Raw genomic sequence first — 26,278 nt, 5'->3', positions numbered from 1 at the left:
AAGAGACGAGTTGGCTTTGGAGCTCAAGTTTGTTGGATCTCGAGGATGGTTGGTTGAGTTTGAGATCAATATTTGATGAATGACGTGAATTTGATTCTATTAAGTTTGACACTATATTGTTAAGTTCAAAGTCGAGCTTTAGCTCAAGACAAAATTTGTTAAAGTGAAATGACAATATTTCACATCGATTTTATCAGTAAAATGATATCATTTTAATGTTATATTAAATTACATATTTTTGAAGTAAAACTGAATAACTTAGAGGTGGTATGTTTTTGTTTCGGAAAAATTCGAGATTAAATTAGGGTTCAAGCTCAAACTTGTAAATAAAATATATTATTTGGTCTTATACAAGCCACATCTATCAACTTGCTCGGAATAATTAGATTCAAATTTACACTACTTTTATCAAACTCGTGTCGCAAATATAGTAGGCCTAAAGCAAATAGAAAACGATAGTTGAGGTTACAGAAGCAGATATTTTTAGTCAATTGTTGGCAGAAGTGTCATTTATCAGACACTATTCATTTTAATTTCTTTTTTTGTATTTTTAATATTTAAAACATCAGGCAATTTTTCAGCCACAAAAAATTAAAAAAGAAGAGAAAAACTCCGAGCAAAACGCCAGCCTAGATTTCTTCTTCATTTCTCAACCATCCTTGAATTTCAATTCAACCAAATCGTACCCTTTTCAATGGCTTCTACGACTGCCTTGTGCTCTCCCACCTCTCCCCAGCTGCGGCTGTCTCTCAATTGCAGGAATTGCCGAAATTCCACTACAATTCTTATTCGCTGTCGTTTCAAGAACCTTAATCATCCCGTTCGCCTTCTCTGCTATTCGCCGAGCGGTAAATGGCGTCTTTATGGAAAGACACGGATCGAGTCGAAATCATCGAGCGATGCCTTTTCCGGGTGGTCCGGTTCGGCCGATGATGGTGAAGAATCACTTGAATCGCAGAGAAAGAAATGGCTTGGAGGTATGAGGAAGGATCTCTTTTGCCTTTTTTTTTTTTTTCTCGGCTCAAATTTTCTGGTCACGTTAGTTTAATATAATATGCGAAATGCAGTTCGAGCGTCCCGATTGATCTTTGAAAGCTTAACGAATTGAATGTATATTTAGTGCTTTTCTTGAATTGTTAACTACTTTCTATGCTAAATTACAGTAATGTCATTGTGTTATGTATGCTAACGCTTCGTTGACTTCAATATGGCTGGAAAGTTCATGATTGGGCGGAGTTAGATGATGATAAAGTTTTTTTTTTTTTTTTTTTTTCGAATCGGCGAGTAGATGATGATGATGATAAGGTTGGTTTTTATATTAGTCTAATAACACTTTCAAAGTAGTTTGCTTTCAGGGATGGTGGGTACCGGCATCGCTGGAGTAGTTCTGCTTGCGGGGCTTACCTTTGCCACATTGTCTCTAAGCAAGCGGAGTACTTCCAGTAAGTTGTGGCCTCTTCTTGCTCTTTTTGAAATAAAATTTGCTGAGTGCTTAAGTATATCCACCATGTTGTTTTCTTGCACTTATGATTTATATATATTCTTGAACACAGGGGTTAAACCGGAAATGGAAGCCTTGACAACTCAGCAGGAAGTTTCATTGGCCTCCAATAATGAGAAAGTTAAAGTTGATGAGGATGGAGACGGGGAGCGTGATACGAAGCTAGATGATAATAGTGTGGAAAACAAAACAGGTACAAATAATGTTCCTCCTTCTGAATATAATGAAGCTCCCAGTGAAACTAAAATTGCCAACAATGATCAAATACTGCCGGTAGACGATGTCAATTATGCATCTAGTGCCGTTCATTTTTTTGATAATACTTCCATTCAAGAGAATTTGCAACATGAATCAGCTTTCTATGACACATCAGTTGCATTTGATGCAATGAAATTGTTTGAACCAGATAATGTTGGCGGTTCCTTAAGTGCCCTTAGTCTTAAATATTCAGATGATAGCCCTGATGCATGTTTACTCGAATCAACTTCTGAAATCAGTAAAGACACCCTTGCAAATTTTGAAGAAACCAACTTTTTTAATCCAACCGACCCTGGCAGTGATCATCTGGAAGGGTTGCCTGGATCAAATATTTCCAATGTTTCTTCGTATCCCACTTCTGCTACCATTGCTCATGTACCCACTGAGCCTGTGGCTGTGAATATATCAGTCGGTTCAGGCACATTTTTAAACCCCGAGATAGTGGCCAAAGATCCTATGGAAGCTGTATCCTCACCTTCATCCATGGAAAATCTTGAACTCAGCAAAAAGGTACAAATCTCAGGTGAAAGAAACAATTCTTCCCTGGAATCTCATAACCTCAGTGAGATTAGGTCTTCCAGAACAACATCTGTGTCAGAATCTGCCAATCCATTTTCAAATGAAAAAGAGACATATCAACAAAATGAAACTAATGAAATCAGGTCAAATACTGTACCAGCTACTAGGAGTTGCTTCTCCCCTGCTGGTATACCTGCTCCATCTGTAGTTTCTGCAGCTCTACAGGTGCTCCCTGGGAAGGTTTTGGTTCCTGCAGTCGTTGATCAGGTTCAAGGGCAAGCATTAGCAGCACTGCAAGTGTTGAAGGTACTTTCTTAGTTTGTGTATATGATTTGTTTTAACTATCTAACAAGGCAGTGTCCTCATTTACATTATGCCCTAATTGAATTCTATGGTCAAAATTATTGTTGTTAAGAGTTTTATCAATAATGAAAATATTTCTATTCAGGTTATTGAGTCTGGTGCTCAACCCACCGATCTTTGCACTCGTCGAGAGTATGCTCGTTGGTTGGTGTCTGCAAGTAGTGCTCTTTCTAGGTACGTTCGTCCTTCCTCTGAATGGTTGGATGTGGTTTCAGGAATTCTTTAGGATTAGCAAATGCTAGATGCACATTGTTTGTATTTGAATAGCAATACAAAAATCATAAGTTCAGAATTTTGTGATCCGATAGTTGTTCATTTACTTGCAGGAATACAGTTTCAAAAGTGTATCCCGCAATGTATATAGACAATGTTACAGAACTTGCATTTGATGACGTTACACCTGAAGACCCTGATTTTTCATCAATTCAAGGTAAGCATTATTAGTATCTTGATTTTGGTCTATAATTATTGTTGATAGCATACCAGTTATTGTATACTGCTTTGTTGCATCTTAATGAGCTTGATTGATGTTTCAGGCTTGGCGGAAGCAGGGCTTATCTCAAGCAGGCTTTCTCAACGTGATTTGTTTAATGAAGATCCTGGCCCACTCTGCTTCTCTCCTGAAAGGTGATTTGGCCAATGATCTGCAATATAATTCTGTGCGTTTGATTAGATTGTTGGATTCCTTGAATGCCAATCTTCCTTGCTGTTGCTACAATTTCATGGCAGAAAATAATGTTTACATTACTGGTTCTATTGCTCTACCTAATGCTACTCAATTAGCTTTCCATGGTTAATCTAAATCCATTACTATTGAAATTGATTACTGAAATTATTTATTTATTTTTATTTTTCTGAGTATCTGGACCTGTTCAATATTCATTATATCATGTATGATGTTCTTTGTGATTTTTCATATCCTTAATGGTATTGGTACAAATTTTCTGAATGGTGACCAAAACCTTGTAGGCATGATGTGGAGGCTGGGTAATGCATGTTAATGCTAATTCCTTCACTTGGAGAAGAATAAAATAATGAATAAATAAAAAATAAGAATGTGATATATGTCAAGTTTGCCATTTTTTAGGTCTTTCAGATATGAACTTACTATGTGTTGTATTTCGCCAGGACTGCTTCCATTTAATAGTTATAAACTCTTCTGTACTGCAGCCCATTATCACGGCAGGATCTTGTTAGTTGGAAGATGGCCCTTGAGAAAAGACAACTCCCAGAAGCTGACAGAAAGGTTTTATTTTATATGGCTTTGCCTGGTTTAAAGTTTCAGCTACATTTCTTTTGCATAGTTCCGAATGTAATGATAGATTTTCTTACCACAAAAAAAAAAAAAAAAAGTGCAATGATAGATCTTGCAATTGTATTTCCTGCAATGTCATGTGCAGATCCTACACCAACTTTCTGGTTTTATTGATATTGATAAAATAAACCCAGATGCATGGCCTGCACTTGTGGCTGATTTGTCTGCTGGAGAACAGGGAATAATAGCACTTGCTTTTGGTCAGTGGCATTCACTGATGATCTATTTTTTTTCAGTTTGTATCTCAAATTTTTATGTCTAATACGCCTTCTTTTTTTTCTCATTTGAAAAAAGGTTGCACAAGACTCTTCCAGCCAAATAAACCTGTCACAAAAGCCCAAGCTGCTGTTGCCCTTGCAATTGGCGAGGCTTCTGACATAGTTAGTGATGAGCTTGCACGAATTGAAGCAGAATCTGCAGCAGAGAATGCAGTTTCTGCACATAATGCCTTGGTAGCTGAAGTTGAGAAGGATATCAATGCAAGTTTTGAGAAGGAGCTTTCCATGGAAAGGAGCAAGATCGATGCTGTGGACAAAATGGCTGAAGAGGCAAGAAAGGAACTGGAAAGGTTGAAAGCTGAGAGAGAGGGGGATAGAATTGCCTTGACGAAGGAGCGTGCTGCTATTGAATCAGAAATGGAAATTCTGTCAAAGTTGCGGCGTGAAGTGGAGGAGCAGTTGGAGAGCCTTATGAGTAACAAGGTAGAGATGTCATATGAAAAGAAAAGAATTAACAAACTTAGAATAGAAGCAGAGAATGAAAACCAGGAGATTGCCAGGTTACAATATGAGCTTGAGGTTGAGCGGAAAGCCTTGTCTATGGCTAGGTAAGTAAAAAATGATTTTATTTGCTGGAAGCAGTTATATACAGTTAGCATTTTCTTTGATGCTATGATATGAACCTAAAGTGAGTTCTTGATGTGTTTAAGATGAAGAAAAGATGTGCCACATATACATATATGCCTTTTACTTCCTCATGAAATTAATAAATTAAAGAGAGAGATAATACTTATGTTTAGATGTTTATAGTTATGCAAGTTTATAGAGTGTGAGAATGGTGAATTCTTAGAGGTAAGCCTTTGCACTTAACTGTGTTTTGTCAATTTTACAACAATTTTAACTCCTCTGTCCTACTTGTGGAAATGACTAAACCTTGGCACAGCTTGCATATCTAACTCTTTTTAATTACTGAAGCTCATATTTTTTGTTCTTATTATATGATTACCAATATTTTGACCAGAGACTGGTTAAATTTAAACCTGCAATGTATTTCTCTATAACCTAAAATGACGAATGTTGTACATGGCCAAATTATTTGTCATATCAATTCTTTTAAAACCATCACATCCTATTCATTAGCATTTTCTTATTTTCTCCAAATGCAGGGCTTGGGCTGAGGATGAGGCTAAAAGAGCAAGGGAGCAGGCAAAAGCCCTGGAGGAAGCAAGAGATCGGTGGGAGAAACATGGCATTAAAGTAGTAGTTGACAGTGACCTCCGTGAAGAGAGTGCTGGTGGAGTTACATGGCTTAGCGCTGGTGAGCAATTCTCTGTTGAAGGAAGTGTCAACAGGGCTCAGAATCTGGTGGACAAGCTCAAGGCATTGGCAGATGAGGTTAGAGGGAAATCTAAAGAAATTATTAATAAGGTCATTCAGAAGGTACTTCTCTTTATTTCAGTTGTAAAGGAGTGGGTCTCAAAGGCTGGTACAAGAGCTGAAGAATTAAAAGATGCAGCCATCTTGAAAGCGAAGGGATCAGTACACAACTTGCAGCAAAGCACTGCAGAATTTAAATTAGCTGTCACTGAAGGTGCAAAGCGGGTAGCCGGAGAATGTAGAGAAGGCGTCGAGAAACTCACTCAGAGGTTCAAAACGTAAGTTGTCCTCTTTGTTTTCCTTTTCTAGAGCACCAATAAGTTTTTGTGCCGGCAATTGCAGCTGAGAAGCCGGAAGTGTAATATCTATTCATAAATCTGGCCAATTTTTGCTCAGTTTTGTAGTTGTAACTGATGAGTAGGGGCCGTTTAATGAGCTCTTAGGCAAGGAGAAAAATCTTGTCTTAAATTCTATGGAAATCACTTCAAACCGAGTTAAATGTTCAATTTTGTGAAATCCGGTCATGTTGATGTGGTGTAAAAATTGATTTTTATTTTCTTTTTAGTTTTTGCAATTGTTAGGATTTAAATCTGGCACCTCGCAGTTGAATGTTGACACGGGTATCAAATCCAATTCAATTTTGATTTATTATAATTCAAATTTTGTATGTAATGAATAAATATAATTTTTTTTTAATATTAGTTTAAAGTTTATTTAAGTAGTTTATCGGTTTGATCAGTGTCCGATTGAGGCATTTAATTGGGTTAAAACCTGGTCCGGGTTTTAAAATTAGAACATCGGGTATGTTGCAACTTAAAACTAAGCAGGACAGTATGACATTTAAATTCCCCAATATTTCTTACTAAAATATAGCTATCAAAACCTAAACTGATCTTTACATAGGAATGGCAACGAGGAGGGATGAGGTAAAGATCTAAATCCCCGTTCTCGTTTCTGTTAGAAATATTAATTTCTATGCTCGGTGTGTCCTCATTATGAGAATAAAAATGATTCTTTGACCCCTTTCCGTGTAGAAAAATGCTTTTTATATATTTGTAAAATAAAATCTTCTTCTCATATATTAAATAACAAAATTAAGTAAAAGTAAAACTAATTTATTATTTCAAATGTCAAAAAAATAATATATTAACTATTTTAATATATACAACAAAAATTTAAATAAATTTAAAAAATATAAATAATTTAAAATTATAAAAATATGATAATATTTTAAATAAATTTATTAATATAAAGAAATAGGAACGAGACAAAAAGATAATATATATAGAATTTTTTAGTCTCCAATCCTTTTCCCGTTTCTTTTAAAAAATCTTTTCTCGATTAGAGTAAAAAGAGGGTCAAAACTCTTAAAGTCAGACCAAAATTACTATTTTTATCTTTACTTGCTCTTATGTGTACCGCCTAGATATGGACTAGGCAGTGTTAGATTACACCAACACCGATGCAGCCTGTCAATATATTGCTTCTTGATTCGATCATTTATCAATTTGAAGAAGCTGTGCTTCCTTCCCCAAATGCGTTGAATGAGGATATTTGGAATGATGAATGATAGAAACCTACCAACATAACAAATCCTACTTCAAGCTCATGGTTAATTAACCTGTTTGAAGCAAGATTTGTGATGTTGGTAGGTTCCCTTATTCAAAGAGAGTTAATATTTCGCTTTAAGGGTTCATTAGTTCAAGCAATTGAGCTTATCCAAACATTCATCCAGAACCAACCCAAACATTCTTCCTACCAGTAATTGAGAAAATTACTGACCATTCACTGACTCTAGAATTCGATGATTTGGACTCTTTGTAAGTTCAAACCAAGCCAAACATTCAAATTTAAAAATAAGATTGTTTTCAAACTAGATTTTAATATCTACTCATCAATCTCAAACCAATTACGAATTCGCAATGAGAGTCTTGTTTGAACTCATCAAAGTCTGTATAGTTTCTTAAGTATTTATGTTTACTTATTAAGGGAATGTAATCTACGTAGATAGACAAAAGAATTATAGGTTCTGTTACTATTCCAGAGGGTGAGAATCGTAGTATTCAGCATTAAAAAAGGTGAAAAAACTCTGGAAAATATAATTAAGCAACAAAGAATTGAAATCAGATAACTAAATATTTCTCCAAACAAAAAAAATGCCACAGCAGAATAAACGTTTTAATGCTTTCAATATGTTCTAGAGTAATCGAAAAACAGCATAAGATAAACAAACTCATCTATCTATGATGAAGTCAGAAGTCAAGCTTACTTCTTCTTATCTCCACCTCCGGTTGCCCTGCAGTGAAAATTCATAGAGAAAGGAGTTAAAGATTGTCTAGAAAGAAATCCTAGCTTTTAAAAAACCAACCATATTTCATCTCATAAACATAATTCGATACAATGGCGTATACCAGTTTTAGGAACATTTCAATGCCAATAAAACATTAAAACATACATAAAAACAGTATCCACTTGAACATTACCTCATCTTGCGGAGAACACTAGACATCTCTTCACGCTTCTTCTTTGCCCTCTTGTGGGTACCCAACTTTCTTTTAGCAACCTTCAATGCTCGCTTGTCCTTTCCAACTTTCAAAAGCTCAGTGATCCTCTTCTCATATGGTGCAAAACCAGCAACTTCCCTGATTACATTCCTCACAAAGTGGACCCTTTTGCTTGATTTCTGCATGAAAATAACGGTACATGGTGACCACTTTGAACATGAGCATTTTTCACTTGCAAATTTGAAGGAAGTCCTAAGGTTTTAACATAACAGCAAGATAAACCTAAAATTGCAAATTGAAAAGCTAATATGAAGATGACACTGCAAACCATCCCTGAAAAAGATACAATACAAAGGAATCATGGAATCCCTAGAAAAATTAAATAACGGTTTGATTGTTGTTGAATGCCAATACAAACACTTCTCTCTAAAGGTAAAGAATACTAATGTTTATAAAGAACACCAAAATTATGAGAACGACTGGTTCGCAGATCACTAGATGGGGTACAAGAAAAAAGAAAGTACATTTGCCAATATTTGAACCAAAGACTGCTATAAATATCTTGGGACATAAAAAACTTACCCCTTTACGATCAGACGGGCATGGAGGCAATTCCTTCTTGGTCACAATATGACCTTTGTTTAACCCTACAAAGAGACCAGTATTTGGCTGTTTTGGAGCCATTACCTGCCAACACATAAACGCCAGCCAAATTATGTCCCAAGAGCACCGAATTCTTAACACCCAGAAAACAAAACATAAACATGCATTTCAGCCCTTTCCGTTCAAATATTGTCACCCAAATCAAATACCTAAAATCATTGTTATCATTTTAAGTACAGAGATATAATTATTTATAAGAACCTCCTAACTTTTATTAAATCCTTTTAACATAACATAACTGCGTCTGTCCAAAATAAATACTGTAAGTTAAATACATTCCCCTGTTCGCTTCCTCAACCAATATAAACGCATTTCCCTGTAATCATTGAATTTTCGGCTAAACTGATAACAGAACTGAAATGGGATTTTATAACCGTGCCTGACTCTATGTTGTAACACCAGACCCAGTAGCAAACGAACTATTCATGAGTGCACAAAGTATAGCAAAAGCAATACGAAGTAACTAAAATTACCCTTAAAAAAAGAGAACACAAATGAAGAAAGCTAGAGACAGACCAAGCAATTCAGTATTGCTTGCGTTTTCATCAACTAATAGCCAAGTCAGCTTCATAGAGAAACGATCTAGAGAACCACACAGAATAAGAGGAAAAGATGGTACCTCTAGACGAGCCTGAGCTGAGCTGCGAAGACCTGACAGAAGAAAAACTAGGGTTTCGGCATTGTGGTGCTTTTATAGGAAACTAAGAGGATAAATGTGACAACCTCAAGGGTATTTTAGTTTGTCTTGATTGAAACGCAGCGTTTTAGTCACAACATTGTGAGCTGGATTACCGAATTAAATAATTGGGCCCAATAAACAAAAAGCCCAATTGCAATTTTCATAAAAGGGCAAGGGAAGAACGAGATGAAGCAGAGATGCTGGGCCTTCGGTAGACTGCCGAAATCACAGCAGCAAAGGCGGCGAACCAGACGCCCAGGACAGAAGCAGGGGCTGCAGCAAAAAACTGCTGCAAAATCTGGCCTGGAACTCAAGAGGGAAGCAAGCAAAAAGACGTGGGAGTCAAAGCAATGTTGGGCAAATCATCCAAGGAGAAAATTCTTCACAGGCTGAACAAACAGAAAATTGGGCAGCTGAAAGTGGAGTAATCTAGTTGTGGAACCAGTATTTTGCCAAACCAGCAGAAGACTTGGGCTGATTCTGCAGACCAGGGCAGGAACAATGCAACACCTGCAGGAGGTTATGAGCAACTGGAAATTAAACCTGGAACAAAGAGTGAGGTGCGGCAACAAGGGGAGGCTCTGGAGCTGCAGCTGGGGGCCAAACAAAGCTGAAGACCAATTAAAGAAGCAGATCCTACTAGACAGATTGCCGGCAGGAGGAAAAACCAGAGATCTTAGGACATATTGGGAGAGGACAGAATGCAGGGAACTAGGACAATGACTGGGCGGTAAGTAAGCAGCAAATCCAGAACAGGAGAAGAGTCAAGGCTGATGGAGATGTGTACAAACTGCCATTGGAGGAAGTTATAGGGTTTAACTAAATTTCTTTAGCCTAATTCAAGTCAGTCATTTCGAATTTAAGCATGAATTCAAGCCACGAACTTCCCAATTTGACAAATTTAAACTTGAGCTTTGCGTAAGCATAATGGAGTCCAGTAATATTCGGCTCAAAATTCACATTTTCGGAATTAAAAAAGTTTCAGTTTTCCCTTCAAATATCAAAATAGTAAATTGAAATATAATTCCACAAAAATTTGTCCCAATTATTAATCTAGCTTTTATAGAAAGTTTAAATTTTTTTGCCGCACGAAGTTACCAACGGTCCAATTCCAAATATTGGGCACATCTGCACATGCGTCATCTCAGATCTTCCGAATGACCGAATTATTCATAGAATAGAACAAATTTACACTGATGCCACTCAGTGATGGCCAATAATCTTCTTTCGCGTTTCAATGCCCACCTAAATTTTGTCTTTGACTTGCAGGTGGCCTTGTTTTCTTTCCGATTCATAACTTAATATATTTAAAAAAATTAATTTTACACGACTCAGCATTTAAAACAAAGTTTGATGTTCACCGTCAACCTTCTTCATCAGTTTTCCACACCTGAATGAAGAAGTTTTGATCATCAGTTAACTTACTTCATCTTGAAGATTCAGTATCTGGGTTTTTATATATTTTCAATTTTGATATCTGGCGAGTGGTGCCTTGACAGGTGACTTTACTGTACGGTTTTCAACTCAATTTTTCTTAAAGAAGGTGTTATTTCTGCTGTTCCCCTGTTTTTATTTCCTTTAGTTGTTGTATTCATTTGATTTGGATCTGTACTTTATGGAATTTTTGTAGCTCATAACTTAACATTGTTCAGTGTTCACTTGATTTATACTTTCAAATTTATCTAAAACATTGCAGGGTCATCTTCTTTTTCCTGCTAGTCACAATCGCATCGCTGCCAGGGCCCAATTGAATTATTGTTTCTTACTTTAAGAAGAAAGTTTGATTTTTTTTATGTAACTACTTCATTGCTATATCAAAGCAGAAAATTTGTCCCGATCGAGATTTCCAACTTGTTTCCTTTCTCTTGGTTGTATATTTCCTAGTTTTGTTTGTCACTGATATGCAGAAGTTATCATGTTTGATATATTTTAGTATAGTTAGAGCATAGGGATCGATGTCGCTTTTATGTTGCGTCCCTCTTCTTGAGTGTGTGTATTGCCTGGCATGTGCCCGCTGGGCGTGGAAGCGATGTCTACACTCAGCTGGCCATGACAGTGAAACTTGGGGGGTTGCAACTGCCGAGGAATTTGAGCCTGTTCCTCGCCTATGTCGATATATCTTAGCTGTCTATGAAGATGATCTTAGTCATCCGATTTGGGAGCCACCTGGAGGATATGGAATAAAACCAGATTGGTTACTGCTAAAAAAAACTTATGAAGATACTCGAGGACAGGCTCCTTCCTATATATTGTATCTTGATCATGAACATTCGGATATAGTCCTTGCCATCAGGGGCCTTAATTTGGCGAAGGAGAGTGACTATCAAGTGCTTTTGGATAATAAGTTAGGGCAAAGGAAGTTCGATGGTGGGTACGTCCATAATGGTCTACTGAAGGCTGCTGGGTGGGTTTTGGATGCAGAGTGTGAGATCTTGAAGGAATTGGTAGAGAAGTATCCAAAATATACATTGACTTTCGCAGGACATTCTCTTGGGTCAGGTGTGGCAGCAATGCTAGCATTAGTGGTGGTGCAAAATAGGGATAAATTGAGCAACATTGAAAGAAAGAGGATCAGATGCTATGCAATTGCACCCGCCAGGTGTATGTCACTGAATTTGGCAGTCAGATATGCAGATGTTATCAATTCTGTTGTACTTCAGGCAAGTTCCAAGTCCTTTTCATGTTTGGTGCTGCTGTTTTTGGTAGGAAGAATTTTAGAACTGCATCTAGATCTATTTCCACGTTTTGTAGTTTTATTATATGAATTGATTTTAGGCTTTTCTGGAATAGGGAAACTTTAAAGTTGCTTCTCATTATAGTGTTTCTGTTCGTTGGAATTGCTAGTAGCATTCACTTTTACCTTTTTTTGGGCTTATCTGTTTGTTGGTGTTGCTAAGATATTTTGTTCTGGATAAGATACCAAACATATATATGATGGAGGAGCACAGCTCTGGGCGGCTACTGCTATCATCTTTGATCCCAAATTGCCTGTATAATTACAGCAGGATCAAAGTGAATTATCTGCCTCATGACTATCTATGTAAAGACAGCATCAATTTTGTGTCTAGAAAGGATTTGTTTCCATAGAGAGCTTGCATCTAGTTGTTGTAGGGCTATATCAGCAGAACTCCTGATGCAGATGAAAATTCATTGGAAGTTTGTCAAAAAGACACATTTGCATGCATATCTTCTTATTTATTGTTGACTAGCTGACCATCTCTAGATTTCTGGCAGAAATCCATTTCTGCCTCTCGAAGAAATGCAATTTCTTTCCACAAGTTGCAGATGATATAGTTTTGTGTCCTAGTCTTGGAAGGCCATTTATACTTGCTCATCTCATGGAATTGTTATGTGACAATGATGCTCGCCATTCATTTTGATTTGGTATATATTTATAAGATTTAGATGAATCTGCTGGATGTGAACCAGTGAGTAAATAAAAGAAGAAAAAATATACATACATTTCATGTGTCTGCAACATTAAATAATGACCTTCTTACAAGGTAATAACTATATTTGGTTGTGTATGGTTGACGTTGATCATAGAACCTCTGATGCCACATTTTGTTGAAGATATTATGTATAAATTTAGAAAATAAGAATAGTTTACTTTAACTGTCTTCCATTTTACTCTTTATGTTTAATTTTGACTATTATACTGAATCAGGATGACTTCTTGCCCAGAACAGCCACACCTCTGGAAGACATTTTCAAATCACTTTTCTGGTATAATTAAACTCTATCATACCTTTTATTTATATTTTCATTTGTTTAGCAGCTAATAACCTCTTGTGATTGATACTAGTTGTGGTGCCAACACTGTTGACTATTTAATCCAAAAAAGTCACTAGTAATGCTAATTTTTTTAGGAGGAAGAAAAAAAGCTCTTGATTTTTATGTTTTGGAAGGACTAAATTGGACTGAGCCATTGGACAAGGGGAAGTTTATTGTGAAAATATCTTAAACTTGTTTAAGCACTGGTCCATGTAGACATCTAAGAAAATATCGAAGGTGCATTTAGTTTGGATAATCTTTTATCATCAAGAACGAAAAATTATCAATTGTTAGGTACAAATAATTATTGTATTTAGTTGAATGTAATTAAAAATTACTAAATTATTATTTTACTTAAATTTCTTCGGATATAATTATTCTAAAATATTTTTCGTATTATCGTTATATTAATTGAAAATGAAGATATTTTTATCTTAAAAAATTAATAAATAAGGATAAAACTGTAACAAAATCAAAATTACTTTTATATTTTTTTAATGTTTAAAGTGAAAGTGGTAAACAAATTACCCTTTATAATAAAAAATTACCGGAATTTTTTATTACTTAACAAATCAAACAAAATAATGTCAGTAATAAAAGATGGATTACCAAAGTAATATTTGAATACTTGAACCAAACAGCCCCTAATATTTATTGGACATTTCAAGAGCATGAAATATTACCTATTGATATTCTGGTATCTGTTAAATATTAACAGAGTTTCCTGTATATGAATAGCTTGCCATGTCTACTATGCGGAAGGTGTATGAGGGATACATGTATACCTGAGGAGAGGCTGCTCAGAGATCCAAGGAGACTCTATGCACCTGGTCGCTTGTATCACATTGTTGAGAGAAAACCCTTCAGGTATAATTAACAGAACAGGCATTAAAGCATAGGTCTGTTTCCTTTCCTCTTAAACTAAGGTTCTATTTATATATATTTTTACTCAGAGACACCCTGCAAGATTTTTACCTATATTCAAGTTTGTATTAAAACATGCATTGTATTTTCTTTTTCTTGCATATCAATTCCACTGTCAAAAGTTGACCTTTGACCACTGAGTGGACATCTGATTCCATTATTTGCTTGCAGACTAGGAAGATATCCCCCGGTTGTAAGGACAGCAGTCCCGGTGGACGGGAGGTTTGAACACGTAGTTCTTTCTTGTAATGCCACTTCTGATCATGCAATCATTTCGATAGAGAGAGAAGCCCATAGGGCTCTGGACGTAAGTTTTCAAATCTCATTATCTTGATATTGATGGCTAAAAAATCCAACTTCTTTCAAGTTTTTTTCAAGGGTCTCTCTAAACTGATTCTAGTGTTTAACTTTCTTTTATTCATCTGTGACAACACCTTTACATATTTGCTTCCCTTGATGTGGTAACACATTTCTTGCATTTTGTTCCACTCTTGAGGAAACTGGGTTTCAAATATTGGTTTTTCATTTCATGCTTAGGAGGAAATCTGGTGCCGCCTATAAGCACTTCTTCCATTGTCTATTTTAACTCAAATCACAAATGTCATAGTGAAGCTTGGTGTTTTTTTCTCACACCACAGATAATGTTAGAGAAAGATCAGGTGATGGAAATACCAGAGAAGCAAAAGATGGAGAGGCAGGAGACTTTGCATGAAGAACACATTCAGGAGTACAAGGCAGCTCTGCAGAGGGCTGTTACATTGTCTGTGCCGCACGCTTTTGTGCCTTCTCAGTATGGAACTTTCGATGAAGAAGGCAGTGATATCTCTCACGGATCTAGCGGAGAAACATCAGTTTCGTCATCTACGAAAAGCAAAGCAAAAGAAAATTGGGATGAATTGATTGAGCGCCTTTTTGAGAAAGATGAATCTGGGCACATGATGCTCAAGAAATCTCATAGGGATGATTGATGACATTTTTGTTTGAGAACAACACATAATTTCATTCATTCGTTTGTACTTCTTACACATTTATTAAATATGATGTTTTTGCTTTCTGATAGAGTAAGAGCAGAGATGAAAGCAGGGTTAGAAAATAGTAGATCCTTGGAAAGACAAAAAAGATAAAAGGCAGTATACATACTATGACAATTGGAATGATGTTCATGAGAAATGAACGAAGCCAAATTTTAAAGCCAAATGTTAATGTTAAAAATTCTTTGATGTTGCCTCTACCCTTGTATAGCAAGTCATTTAAAGCTGCAAGGTATTGTCTGTGTTGAATTTTATTGGTCTCATGGTCTGTGACCTTCCTTGGTTTCATTTCATGGTCTTGCCCTTAAAAGACTCTTCAAAGAGAGGGAGACAATGGGTTTTCAGTGACCCAACGCCTTCAGTTTTTGTTTAATATGAGATTTTTGATATCAATATAATTTCTATCTTGTCGAGAGACGTGGTATAAAATTTAAAGTTAATGCTTTAAAACTCGGATCAATTGATTTAATTTGTTCAATCGAGATCTAATTCAATCATTATATTAACGTCCGAATGTTATTTAGCAAAATTTTACAATTGCTAGAATTTGATTGATGAATGAAGACAATAGATAGAACTTATTTATCCATAACTTTATTCAACTATCATACTGACCCTTAAATAATATGCAAAATTATGAATTCGTTAGTATTCAATTAAAGGGTGAGCCTTTTGTATTTTTTAGGCTTTCAATTACAATTTTGTTTAGTTAAATATTATTTTATTATTTATTTATATAATTTATCGGTTCAACTATCATAGAACCGATGAAAATCTGGACCGGCCCTTCACCGGGTCAGTGCCCGTTTCGGGTTTCCGAACATTGCATTTACCTTGTGATTGAAGAAAGAAAATGGGTTTTCAGTTTGGTTCGCTAGAATCAGTAGTACTTTACAGTTAAACTAGAAGGTACCACTGATTAAAGCATTGAGATAAAGAAAAGAGGGAAAAAGAGCTCCACATTGAAGAAAGAATCTCCATTTGTTGGGAAACTGTGTTGGCTTCGATCTGCGATCAATATTTGTTTTTTTGTCTTTTTATTAATCAATGGCTTCCCTTCGTTTCATTTTTCTTCTTTTGGCTTTTACCTCTCGTCTCTTTTTCTGTTCGTCGGCAAGGTAAACGACACACAATCTCAAATTTCTCATATTTTAATTGACATATTTATGCTTTCAATATTTGAAAAAAATTGCAGTTCATTATGTAGATGAGTTTCATGGGTGTCATTGATCTGTTGTTGAAATGCTTTCTCTTTGTGTGTGTGAGAATCTTGTTGTCCCCAAACCAGTTTTTTGAATTTGATTTCGAGGATCCGAGTAAAATGGGATTTGATGTAACAGAAATATCTTGCCCCTTTGAATTAAAAGCTTTCTTCTTTCTGTAAATAGCGTCTCAACGAATTCTACAACTGGGTTTTTTGTATGAGTTTTAGATTGTAGATCTTTTTTGAGATATTTGTTCATATGGGTTGCTGAGTGAATGTTTGTTAATAATTCTCTTTGCCATTTTTTGTCTGGTTTCAATGGCAGGAAGGAATTGGGGGATAAAGAAACCTACCAGGGAAATGTTACAAAATTATTTCATTCCGTAAAAGTAAACAAAATTGATCCATCACGAGTTATCGAACTCTCATGGCAACCAAGGTCAGTTACTTGGGGTATATTTGTATTGTTTTCTTGCTGTGTATTGTAATCATACTTTCTTTACAAAATGTCCAATTATTCTATCTGCAGAAGAAAAACAAAATCAAATCCTTTTTCCTATAAAATTTGCATCTTGAACATCATTTTCTCAAATCTCTAGTCTTCTTGACAAGAGCAAGTTGGTATAAGTATGCCACAAATATTTTTTGTTTTCACTGGCTTGTTGACGTTTAAAAATTGACATTATATTTCTTGCAATAGGGTATTTCTGTATAGCGGTTTTCTATCAGATGAGGAGTGTGACCACCTTGTTTCTCTGGTAGACTCCTGCTCTGTTCTTCCAGCATATTAGTTGTATCTGTACGGGTTAAAAATGTTTGTTTTTGGACCTAGGCTAACGGAGCAAAAGGAAAAAAATTGGAAACTAGTCTTCACTCAGATAATGTTTTCATGAACCGAACTCAATTAACTACAAAGGTGAGTTTTTATGTTTGCTGATATTTTTATATGATAAAGTTATGATTATTCTGTATATTAAGTATTGGAAATAGGATTTAGTATGTTTACATTTTCCTGAAGACACGCTTTTTCCCCTTGGTTTCCTCTACCAATTTGTAATTACCATTGTGTATGGTGCTTCTCTATCCATTGGCCTTTATACTGGATTTTTTTGTCTCCTGTTTAGATTGAGGTTCTTTTTCTAGTTTGAAGCTCACACATAATGCTGATGAGCTGTAGTTTGATCAATTGTTATTTTGAAAGTTTTTCTGTAGCTTTCTTTGGCCAATCATGACATAGTCTTAGCTTTTCTAAAGTTCTCAATGTTACATGATTTTTTCCTACTAGTGTTGTGGTCCATGAGGTCTCCGATGGTTTTTTTTAGTGTCTTCATGCCATGAGTTTGTAGTGGGAGTTTTTTTTCTTATCTTCATGAGTTCTATATTTCAATCCAATTATCTTTATATTCTAATAGTTACTTGGCTGACCAAAAATTAAAGGGCATTAATATCAATCTCCTGTTTCTTGATCACTTGTCATACTACCAATTATATGTGTATATTTATCTTTTTGATAATGCTGCCAATGATATTTGTATATTCTAGGATGATATTGTTGCAAGGATTGAGGAGAGAATTTCGGCGTGGACATTCCTTCCCAAAGGTATTCTTCTGATACCTGGTCCTTACCTTCTAAAAATCCATTCCTGCTTCAACATTTTCCTTGTCAATCTGTTGTTAATATGATGTCTATTGTCCTTCAGAGAACAGTAAGCCTCTACATGTTATGCATTATGGGTTCGAAGAGAGCAAACAGAAGTTAGATTATTTTGGTAATAAATCCATGCTAGGGTTAAGTGATCGTTTGATGGCAACAGTTATATTGTATCTGTCAAATGTCACCCGTGGTGGTGAGATTCTGTTCCCCGATTCAATGGTAAGAGGGAAAACTACCTAAATTTTCTTTCTGTTGTTGTGATGGGGCTAGTGTAAGTTCATCTTTCATTAACAAATACAGTTTCAATTTGTCGCAGGTGAAGAACAAGATGTGGTCCGATTGCACAAAAGTTAGCAATGTCCAAAGACCTATTAAAGGGAACGCAATTTTGTTTTTCAGTTTGCGTCCCAATGCATCCCTGGACGAGAGTAGCTCCCATGGCAGATGCCCTGTTCTTGAAGGGGAAATGTGGTGTGCAGCGAAATTCTTCCAAGTAAGAAATGCAAATAAAGAAAAATTTTTAGTGGAATCAGATGGTGATGAATGCACTGATGAAGATGAAGATTGTCCTCACTGGGCTGCCACAGGGGAATGCCAAAGGAATCCTGTCTTCATGATCGGCACGCCTGATTATTATGGGACCTGTAGGAAGAGTTGCAGTGCATGCTGACTGGTAATCTTTAATGTGTACTATCTTCTACTACCCATTTGTAACAAATGTGACATGGGTTAGTGATCGATCGATACCAACCTTTTGAGTTCATAAGAAGAGAATTATTCTCGTAGGGGATGAAGATTTCCCGTAATCCTTCTAGGGGGAGATGGGGGAGCCATCACCACTCATTCCATCCTAGGGCCCAAATGACATCATACGAATTTGATGAAAAAACCTGGGAAAACTAATCCCAATCCATTTACCAATACATTTACAAATAATCATATTTGATGATTTTGATGATGGTTGAATAATTAGTTACTTGTCGCATATTTACTTGAGACCAAACGACCAATGATTTCATGTCAAAACCATGTATTGACTTATTACAAGTTTGGTTAAAGTTTAAATTGGTTCAATTGATGGGCTGATTTGGGGGTTGAATGAGTCAAACCGAATTGAGTAATATTTGATGTGAGTTTGACTTGATTACATATTTACAAAGCTAGTACTCGAGCTCATCGAATTGCTGAAATTGTGATTCAATTCGAGGTAAAATTGGTTGATTTCAATTTGGTTAGAAAATTTATATTTTAGCTAGTTAATTTTCAAAAAATTATTTTAAACTCCATGACTTGAATTTTATCAACTATTCTTCTGCATTCAAAATTAAGAAATAAGATTTTAAGTATATAAGTGTTAGATTTGCAAATTTTAGGGGTTTCTAATATTTGATTTGAACCAAATCGTGAACTCATGGGTTCATTGAATCAACCAACATTAAGTTCAAGTGTCAATCGATTCATTTATAAACCTAGGTTTGATCAATGATAAATTAAATAAATATTAGAGTAATATTCATCAAAATAGAGTTATATACATATTCTTTATATGAAAGACTCAATTTAGATCCCAACAATTACAAAAAATTTTCAAAAAAGTTTTGCCATTTAATTAAAATCGTATAATCGTGTGGCATTTACTGGGTTCAAGTTTCAAGTTTAAGTTCTAGTTTCAATAATTACAAAATTTTTCTTGGTAACTCTAATACGATAGTTTGATTTGATTAATCTACTAATTGAATTCTTTCCAATGAGTAGTCACATTTTAAACACTAATCTAAATTAAATTGACCATTGAATCTCAATCAAAACAGTTTGGCCAATCAGTCCAATCTAGGTTTTAGCTCATGTTCACAATTATTTCTATATTTTTGATTGGGTGAAAATAACAGAAAAGTGATGTTATGTATATAAATAATGTGTATAATTTTATATATAAATAATTATATATTACTATATAATTAGATAACTTTAAATTAAAGATAAAATGATATCTAATCATATAATAACATATCATTATTTATATATATAATTTTATTGATAATAAAATAAATCATCAGTACTCAATGAAATATATATTTATATATATCATTATATAATTAGATATTATTTTATCCTAATTTAAAATTATTTAATTATATATATATATATATTTATTTATATATGTGTATATAAAGCGGTTAATATAATATAATTTTATCGGTACCGAATTAATACTGAAATCTGTAACTTCATCGTTGGATTGTTTTTTTTTTTTTAAAAAAAAAAACGTTAAATTTAATTTCCTCGGTATAAGGGGGTTCTGTTCTGTTTGCACCTTTGATAAAATTTTCCTTTTCACTCACATATAGCTCTCCCTCAAAACATTTTTCTGTTTCCCTTGAGTTCAGGGCGGATCACTTTCTCGCATTTTCTCGGCGTTTTTCTCTCCCGTCAAACACTTCTCAATCTTGTCCTCGTTCACTCCAAATCAATCCGATCGCCTCTAACCGATATCTTTCACGCGCCACTTGCACGCCAACTGATCGCTTCGCTTTCTTTCTGTTATGCGTTTCCATGTATATTTGTACAATTCGACAAGAAGTTTTGGTCATTGATTACGTTACATGAAACGCTAACAATCTTAGCCTTTTCCATTAATTCATTTTCTTTATTTTTTTTTTATATTTTTATGCAGACATTCGATGGTTGCTCCTTTTGGTAGCTGATGATAAGTTGATAACTATTATTATATTATCATATTTTAAATTTTAAATCTCTTGGGTCTTCGCAGATAAACACATTTTCTGAGGTAAAGCTAGAACTTAGAACTTCAGTTAGTGCGGACGATGGACAATGGAGGACTTAAAGTTATTAAGTTTTCTTTTAAATTTTATACCAACGAAACGGAATTGATAGTACTTTATTACTTTTGCGATCTGGTTTTCTTCCTATTCTTAACAGAAAGTGCTACGTTTTTTTTTCTTTTTCTAAAATGTTCTGGTTCAGTAGATTCTGTGTCTGATTGTTTCTACGATGAATTCTATTTTTCATAGATTTTTTTTTTGGGCATTTACCACACGTATGTTATTTCTTAAAAATGCTTGAGATTTAATAATTTGTGTGTAGAACCATCCACTCTTGGGATATTTCATTGGCTGCAAAATGGTATCTAGTTTTATTTATGACCCTTCCATTTCTTGTAACAATTGTGAAATGGTGAAATAGGATCTCACTCTTCAGTTAAATTAATTTATTTATATTTGATGTCATTATTTTCATTTCTTGGATGAATGCGTGGTAAATATGTTGTTTTCTTCACAGTTGTGGGGTTGTCATGTATGTTCTTGTTATTGTTGTAGCGGTGTCTTATGAGATTGCAGGCATAAATTTCCTGTTTGCATAAATGCCTGTTGCAAAACTGAAAGCCTTTAACACCACAGATGTGGTGAAAGCAGAGGAAGAAAATGAGTCAGTAGACACTCTTATCGAACAGTCGATTGGAAAAGAGCCTCTTCTTTCTTTTTCTAGAAATGGGGACAGCTCAGTTCAGTTGATCCAGTTACTCCAAGCTTTGGATCAGCAAGGTACCAATGGTTTGAAAGTAGCAATATTGAAGAAAGGAGCATTTTCTTGACCAGTTTAGTAGTTTCAATGCATATGAATCTATGATTAATGGAAATACGGGATCTGTTCATTACAAATAGGTGTTGGCATCTTTTTCTGGAGCGCATTGACAGCATCTGAAAGAATGCTTCAGATGTAATCCCTCATATTTCCTGAGGCTGTTGTTGCCACTTCTCAGGCTAGTTGTGGGTCTGAATACTGTGTCTCCTATGTGCCTATATGTGTTTGTATATCACATGTAATTTTGAATGTCCGCGTGGTGTATATGAATATGCCTTTTTTGAAGTTGAAGCCATGTAACTTTACTTTGGCAGAACTCCCTGGTTGGCCTTTGCTTTCTACTATGAAGATACAGTTGCAGAAATGTGACAAATGTTCCCGAGAATTGTGTTCCACTATTAACTACAGGAGACATATACGTGTGCACCATCGGTTGAAAAAGCTTGATAAGGTTTCATTACTGTCTTGAAAATTTAATTATATCTTTATCAGTATGATTACATTATTATTATTATTTTTTTATGTTCTAACTATGCAGCGGCAGAATCTGGGTATTTCCTTTTTTCACTAATATAGATATTGGCAATAATGTTTGAGTTGATTTTTAATCTTTCTTCAAGTTGTACCTTTCTCAACTATATTGATGTTGTCCCTCATATTTAGGATTCTCACTGAAGAATATGTTTTACATCTCTAGGATTCTGCCAAAAACAGGGATCTTTTAGGAGCATTTTGGGATAAGGTGATAGCTCCTCTGAGTAGTTTCTGATTAAGGTCTCCCTACTTGTTCATATTACTCATCTTTTTATGTTGCACACAGCTTTCTGTGAATGAAGCAAAGGAAGTTGTATCATTCAATGACGTGAACTTGGAGGTGAAACTCTCTCTCCTTCATTTCATACAAGATAAACTGAGCTTCCTGTCCAGCATGTTGATATATTAGCACAATTCCCATAAGATGTGTGCAGTAATGGAAATTATTCTTGCTTTTTGTAATGAAAACGATGATGAATGAATTATATTTTTGCCCTTTTTTAAAATAAGACTGATTTTTTTTTTTAGAAAATCAAATCCTTTTACTGCCTTCTTGTATGGGTTGCTGTGGAATTTCTTATTAAGTGGTGTAGGACAGAAACCATGACTAGAATATTTTTGAAAATGTTATTTAGTTTGATTTCTTTTCCCATAAGAGTTGGATGACTTTGTTATATAATTGTATGATTTGCATAATTTAATTTCATTTGTGTTGGCAGTGTTCAGATGTATCAACTTGAGACTGATAATATTTCCATTAAGAAGTTCTTTGAACGTAGCTATGTAATATATAGTAGTATTATGATGCACATTTGGATACTTTATTCCAATTTGGTCTTCGCCACTTAGCTCATTTCTTTCTTTTATTTTTTTTTCTAAGTAATTGTTCTTTCTGTCTTCACCACCTAGGGAGTAACAGGGTCTTCTATAATAAAGTCATTGACAGCAGTTATTCGGAAACCTATACATGTTTCTCTCCCTCAACTTTGTGTGAGGGCTGGTTCTGCCCTTCTGGTAAGGAAACATTTCTATTTTCATATATTTTCTTGCAGATATTTTTGCTTGAGCTGCCATAACTTTTCTTATTGTTTGCATGTCCTATACCTGGAATTTTTGTAGGATATCGTTCAAGCTAGGCCTTCCAGGTTTCCTATATCTTCCCAAGAATTATTCAGTATCCTTGATGATGCTAGTGAAAAGACATTCCTATCAGGGACAGCAGCATCAATGCAAAAATATATATTTGATGGTGAAGCTGGGAAGAGTGGTCTTGAAACAAGGAACTTGGTTGCATGCACCAGCTTTCTGGTGGAACAGATTTTGGTATTTTCTACTTTTGTCCTTATAGATTTTAGGTTATTCATTACTGGACCCCGTGAGATATGCACAATTTTGCATTTGATTCTTTTCATTGAGATGAAAAAAACTGTGAGGTCAAAAAAAGGGGTGGTTTTGGCTGTCACATTTTTAAATCTGTTGTTATGTGTTTAGGTCAAAGCATGGCTAGCTGATAAGGATGCAGAAGCTTTAAGGTGCCAGAAATTGTTAGTGGAGGAGGAAGAAGCTGCTCAGAGAAGGTACATTGTGCTCGACTTTTTGCTCCCTAATTTATATTACTTGTTTGAAATAACTCTGGGGAAGCTAGTATGATACAACCCTTTTTAGTAAAAGAAATTTCTTTTCCGCAGTTAACTAGTTTGTACATTAGCCTAAGTCACTCTATGAACAACATATAGGATTAGGATCAGGTAACTGGGGGGATTCTGTTCTGACTACCTCTGAAACTATTGAGTGGAACAAACGAAGAGGTTTAAAGTTTCAGTGTCCTGAAGGCACACCCCTGTCCTATTACCTTCTTAGCCAATTGAAAAAGGTTCTCTTGCAAAGAAGCCTTGTTTCAGCGAGAAAATTGGCTTTTGATAATGCTGATATCTAGTTTTCTACATTTCTCTATAAACTTATTTTTCCTGTAAAACTTGAACAGGCAAGCAGAGCTCTTGGAAAGGAAAAGACAGAAAAAGCTGAGGCAAAAGGAGCAGAAAGGAAAAGAGCAGAGACATGGGGAGAGAGTAGATGATAACGAGAGCACTGATGGCACAGCTGAGTCTGTGCCTCCACCAGAAACATCCAGTCCTCTGGCTACATCTGATTCTGACAAACAGAATGCAGATGCTTTGCCAGATCATGTTCCCTCATCTCTTGAACCCTTCCAACTTGCAAACTCTGATGAAGATTTGGATCATGAAGTTCAGGCCGGGTCTGGAAATGGTTATGCTGATTTAGGCCCTGGACAGAATATTGAACGATGGATGGTACAAGGAAGTGGCCGTCCCCAGAAGGTTGTTATTCAGCATTATTTGCCACCAAAATCACAAGGTATGCTCAATGGTTTTCATCCCAGTAAAAATTCTCAAGCATCATCAAAGCTTGGAGGAGTGCAAAAGCATGGAAATTACAGAAATGTAAGGGCTTCTCCTGTAATTGGTGGCAATAAGGTTTGGAGCCAGAAGCCAAAACCTAAAAATGATTATGGGAATTTGAAACCTAGAGTACTAAATGAAGCCATAAACCAACCCCAACAAGATAAGAACCATGAGGTTTTGATTGGCTCGATATCTGTCACACTTGCACATTGTAATCATCATGACGGTAGAAGTGTGGCTGAAGCCCAAGATGATTGCATAGAAGAGCATCGGATGCCAAAAAAGAACTACTTTACCGAGAAGCCTATTCAGTCTGGCACAGACAGGTCAAATGTTAAGTGTTGGAGACCAGTTAGCCAGCATGGGACTAAAGTTCCTGCCCCGGTTCAAAATGGCTGTAGAGAAACTGAAATGGATGTGAATTCTGGACAAGCCATTGATCAGACCCTATCTAGTGAAAGCCATCTAAGATTATCAATGGATGATTATAATGATGGGCCTGGGAGTTCCACTTCACTCATGGAGGACAGTATGTGTCCAGGAAGCATGCAATTTGATTGTCATGCTGCAAAAGCCTTTCTATCAGAGAGTAAGTTTCAACTTTGTTTATGTGCCAGGTTTTTTGGTCTAAATTAGCCATTATCGTATTTGCTTTTCCTGATAATGAAATTATCTCACTGGCTACAAAATTCATGCAGGATGGAAGGATGCAATTTCAGCCGAACACGTGAAATTGATTCTGCCCCCAGATCCTGAATCTGTCCGGGATCAAGAGTTTGAAAGTAACTGTCAAGCAACAGTAATGCAGTCATCAGATTCTTACAAATGGCTAGCTAATGGTGGATCTCAAATCTTCAACGGCAACCGGAGCTTCAGCTAAACCCAAGTTGAGAATAAAACCTAACAAAGGTCCCAAGATAAAGTATATCCCTAAACACCAGATCTTCACCTGAAGAGGAAGAGATGCAATTTCTTTAGCTATAGAAACGTGCACAGGTAAGTAGCCTACCATACTTTTAGCAGAGGTTCCAGTTTTTCTGATGGTCTTCTGTCAGGAAATTATAGAAAAGAAAGAGAAAAAAAAGGTTTTGCAGGAAAATTCAATTTCAGTCCAATTTTTTCCCTCAAAGTATGGTAGGCTACTTACCTGTGCACGTTAATTTTCCTGTGAATATTGGTATAATATAATAAATATATTATATGATATGATATGACATAATAAATATCCCATGAACAAAATTGAGAAAGGATACCCACTTGTGATAGCATGGCTGAAAATCAAAAGACAACCCAACAAGAAGATGAAATTAAATAAAATTCGAGACAAATCAGCAGATTTTTGCTCACTCATCTCTCAAGAGTTGCTTCTTTTTAACCCTAAACGTTTCTTTCTAATTGAACAAAAGCTCCCAAAAACGAAAAAATGCATTTTGTGAAGGTAAAAAACAAACGAGTATACCCACATACGCAGTGGACACAAGAAAAAGTGCCAACTTTTCTGCTTTCTTGCACTGGAAAAACTCTGGGCGTCAATATTTTGACACATATAATGACCTATTGATCTCGAGGTTAAGAGTATGTATCGTATATCATAGGATACTAATAATTTAAATCTTGACATAAAGAAATTTTTTAAAACGGGATTATTAACTATTATTATCAGGTAATTTTAAGGCCAAACGACTATTTCTCACCCAAGGTTTGATGTTTTCTCAAGTTTTCACTTTTTAACTA

The 26,278-nt window shown here is 35.5% G+C and overlaps 5 protein-coding genes across 15 annotated transcripts; 4 read left to right on the top strand and 1 right to left on the bottom strand.

Moving 5' to 3' along the window:
• The first annotated feature begins 579 nt into the window (after positions 1-579).
• On the top strand, positions 580-6,067 carry LOC123225759. Of its 3 annotated transcripts, XM_044649975.1 has the most exons (11): positions 581-977; positions 1,356-1,442; positions 1,554-1,694; positions 1,908-2,584; positions 2,727-2,815; positions 2,968-3,071; positions 3,178-3,268; positions 3,812-3,887; positions 4,042-4,156; positions 4,251-4,782; positions 5,341-6,067. In XM_044649975.1, exons 1-11 carry the CDS (start codon positions 695-697, stop codon positions 5,831-5,833), a joined length of 2,688 nt encoding a protein of 895 aa, XP_044505910.1. In that variant the 5' UTR covers positions 581-694; the 3' UTR covers positions 5,834-6,067. The 3 variants fall into 3 exon arrangements, with proteins under 3 accessions (XP_044505909.1, XP_044505910.1, XP_044505912.1); XM_044649974.1 differs by having other exon boundaries at positions 580-977; positions 1,554-2,584; XM_044649977.1 differs by having other exon boundaries at positions 835-977; positions 1,345-1,442; positions 1,554-2,584.
• Positions 6,068-7,653: 1,586 nt separating this feature from the next.
• On the bottom strand, positions 7,654-9,456 carry LOC123225761 (60S ribosomal protein L36-3-like). 2 transcript variants are annotated; one of them, XM_044649982.1, is made up of 4 exons: positions 9,338-9,456; positions 8,638-8,742; positions 8,035-8,234; positions 7,654-7,847 (listed from the first exon to the last, which is right to left on the bottom strand). In XM_044649982.1, exons 2-4 carry the CDS (start codon positions 8,737-8,739, stop codon positions 7,817-7,819), a joined length of 333 nt encoding a protein of 110 aa, XP_044505917.1. In that variant the 5' UTR covers positions 8,740-8,742; positions 9,338-9,456; the 3' UTR covers positions 7,654-7,816. The 2 variants fall into 2 exon arrangements, with proteins under 2 accessions (XP_044505917.1, XP_044505916.1); XM_044649981.1 differs by having other exon boundaries at positions 8,638-8,791; positions 9,338-9,422.
• Positions 9,457-10,732: 1,276 nt separating this feature from the next.
• LOC123225760 lies at positions 10,733-15,149 on the top strand. Of its 3 annotated transcripts, none has more exons than XM_044649978.1 (6): positions 10,733-10,896; positions 11,094-12,057; positions 13,065-13,123; positions 13,910-14,038; positions 14,267-14,402; positions 14,734-15,149. In XM_044649978.1, exons 2-6 carry the CDS (start codon positions 11,353-11,355, stop codon positions 15,061-15,063), a joined length of 1,359 nt encoding a protein of 452 aa, XP_044505913.1. In that variant the 5' UTR covers positions 10,733-10,896; positions 11,094-11,352; the 3' UTR covers positions 15,064-15,149. The 3 variants fall into 3 exon arrangements, with proteins under 3 accessions (XP_044505913.1, XP_044505915.1, XP_044505914.1); XM_044649980.1 differs by having other exon boundaries at positions 10,733-10,907; XM_044649979.1 differs by having other exon boundaries at positions 10,733-10,940.
• Positions 15,150-15,958: 809 nt separating this feature from the next.
• LOC123225058 (probable prolyl 4-hydroxylase 12) lies at positions 15,959-18,953 on the top strand. The gene is made up of 7 exons (XM_044648904.1): positions 15,959-16,244; positions 16,656-16,769; positions 17,031-17,088; positions 17,163-17,246; positions 17,873-17,930; positions 18,031-18,203; positions 18,301-18,953. The coding sequence occupies exons 1-7, from the start codon at positions 16,174-16,176 to the stop codon at positions 18,652-18,654; spliced, it is 912 nt and encodes a 303-aa protein (XP_044504839.1). The 5' UTR covers positions 15,959-16,173; the 3' UTR covers positions 18,655-18,953.
• Positions 18,954-20,267: 1,314 nt separating this feature from the next.
• On the top strand, positions 20,268-25,794 carry LOC123225930. 6 transcript variants are annotated; one of them, XM_044650295.1, is made up of 10 exons: positions 20,268-20,493; positions 21,323-21,547; positions 21,902-22,038; positions 22,285-22,329; positions 22,408-22,461; positions 23,031-23,135; positions 23,241-23,444; positions 23,613-23,698; positions 24,106-25,133; positions 25,243-25,794. In XM_044650295.1, exons 2-10 carry the CDS (start codon positions 21,367-21,369, stop codon positions 25,422-25,424), a joined length of 2,022 nt encoding a protein of 673 aa, XP_044506230.1. In that variant the 5' UTR covers positions 20,268-20,493; positions 21,323-21,366; the 3' UTR covers positions 25,425-25,794. The 6 variants fall into 6 exon arrangements, with proteins under 6 accessions (XP_044506230.1, XP_044506232.1, XP_044506235.1 ...); XM_044650300.1 differs by lacking the exon at positions 20,268-20,493 and adding an exon at positions 21,668-21,772 and having other exon boundaries at positions 21,408-21,547; XM_044650297.1 differs by lacking the exon at positions 21,323-21,547 and having other exon boundaries at positions 20,269-20,493.
• The last annotated feature ends 484 nt before the right edge of the window (positions 25,795-26,278 follow it).

The sequence above is a fragment of the Mangifera indica genome, chromosome 9, assembly GCF_011075055.1.
Source record: "Mangifera indica cultivar Alphonso chromosome 9, CATAS_Mindica_2.1, whole genome shotgun sequence".
Taxonomy (NCBI): domain Eukaryota; kingdom Viridiplantae; phylum Streptophyta; class Magnoliopsida; order Sapindales; family Anacardiaceae; genus Mangifera; species Mangifera indica.
The sequence above is the reverse complement of the archived record's forward strand: the minus strand, read 5'-3'. Positions and strand labels throughout refer to the sequence as shown.

What these genes read in the sequence shown, in the direction of transcription:
- LOC123225930 (XM_044650295.1), top strand. Translation starts at nt 21,367, where the DNA reads ATGCCTGTTGCAAAACTGAAAGCCTTTAACACCACAGATGTGGTGAAA. An exon ending in GGTTGAAAAAGCTTGATAAG is followed by an intron (nt 22,039 to 22,284) that starts GTTTCATTACTG and finishes TTACATCTCTAG; the next exon opens with GATTCTGCCAAAAACAGGGA. An exon ending in GAAGAAGCTGCTCAGAGAAG is followed by an intron (nt 23,699 to 24,105) that starts GTACATTGTGCT and finishes AAACTTGAACAG; the next exon opens with GCAAGCAGAGCTCTTGGAAA.
- LOC123225760 (XM_044649978.1), top strand. Translation starts at nt 11,353, where the DNA reads ATGTCGCTTTTATGTTGCGTCCCTCTTCTTGAGTGTGTGTATTGCCTG. An exon ending in TCAATTCTGTTGTACTTCAG is followed by an intron (nt 12,058 to 13,064) that starts GCAAGTTCCAAG and finishes ATACTGAATCAG; the next exon opens with GATGACTTCTTGCCCAGAAC. An exon ending in GTTGAGAGAAAACCCTTCAG is followed by an intron (nt 14,039 to 14,266) that starts GTATAATTAACA and finishes ATTTGCTTGCAG; the next exon opens with ACTAGGAAGATATCCCCCGG.
- LOC123225759 (XM_044649974.1), top strand. Translation starts at nt 695, where the DNA reads ATGGCTTCTACGACTGCCTTGTGCTCTCCCACCTCTCCCCAGCTGCGG. An exon ending in GAGAAAGAAATGGCTTGGAG is followed by an intron (nt 978 to 1,355) that starts GTATGAGGAAGG and finishes GTTTGCTTTCAG; the next exon opens with GGATGGTGGGTACCGGCATC. An exon ending in CTCTGCTTCTCTCCTGAAAG is followed by an intron (nt 3,269 to 3,811) that starts GTGATTTGGCCA and finishes TCTGTACTGCAG; the next exon opens with CCCATTATCACGGCAGGATC.
- LOC123225058 (XM_044648904.1), top strand. Translation starts at nt 16,174, where the DNA reads ATGGCTTCCCTTCGTTTCATTTTTCTTCTTTTGGCTTTTACCTCTCGT. An exon ending in GTGACCACCTTGTTTCTCTG is followed by an intron (nt 17,089 to 17,162) that starts GTAGACTCCTGC and finishes TTTTGGACCTAG; the next exon opens with GCTAACGGAGCAAAAGGAAA. An exon ending in TTCTGTTCCCCGATTCAATG is followed by an intron (nt 18,204 to 18,300) that starts GTAAGAGGGAAA and finishes AATTTGTCGCAG; the next exon opens with GTGAAGAACAAGATGTGGTC.
- LOC123225761 (XM_044649981.1), bottom strand. Translation starts at nt 8,754, where the DNA reads ATGTGTTGGCAGGTAATGGCTCCAAAACAGCCAAATACTGGTCTCTTT. An exon ending in GCCCGTCTGATCGTAAAGGG is followed by an intron (nt 8,235 to 8,637) that starts GTAAGTTTTTTA and finishes ATTTTCATGCAG; the next exon opens with AAATCAAGCAAAAGGGTCCA. An exon ending in AGTGTTCTCCGCAAGATGAG is followed by an intron (nt 7,848 to 8,034) that starts GTAATGTTCAAG and finishes TTTTCACTGCAG; the next exon opens with GGCAACCGGAGGTGGAGATA.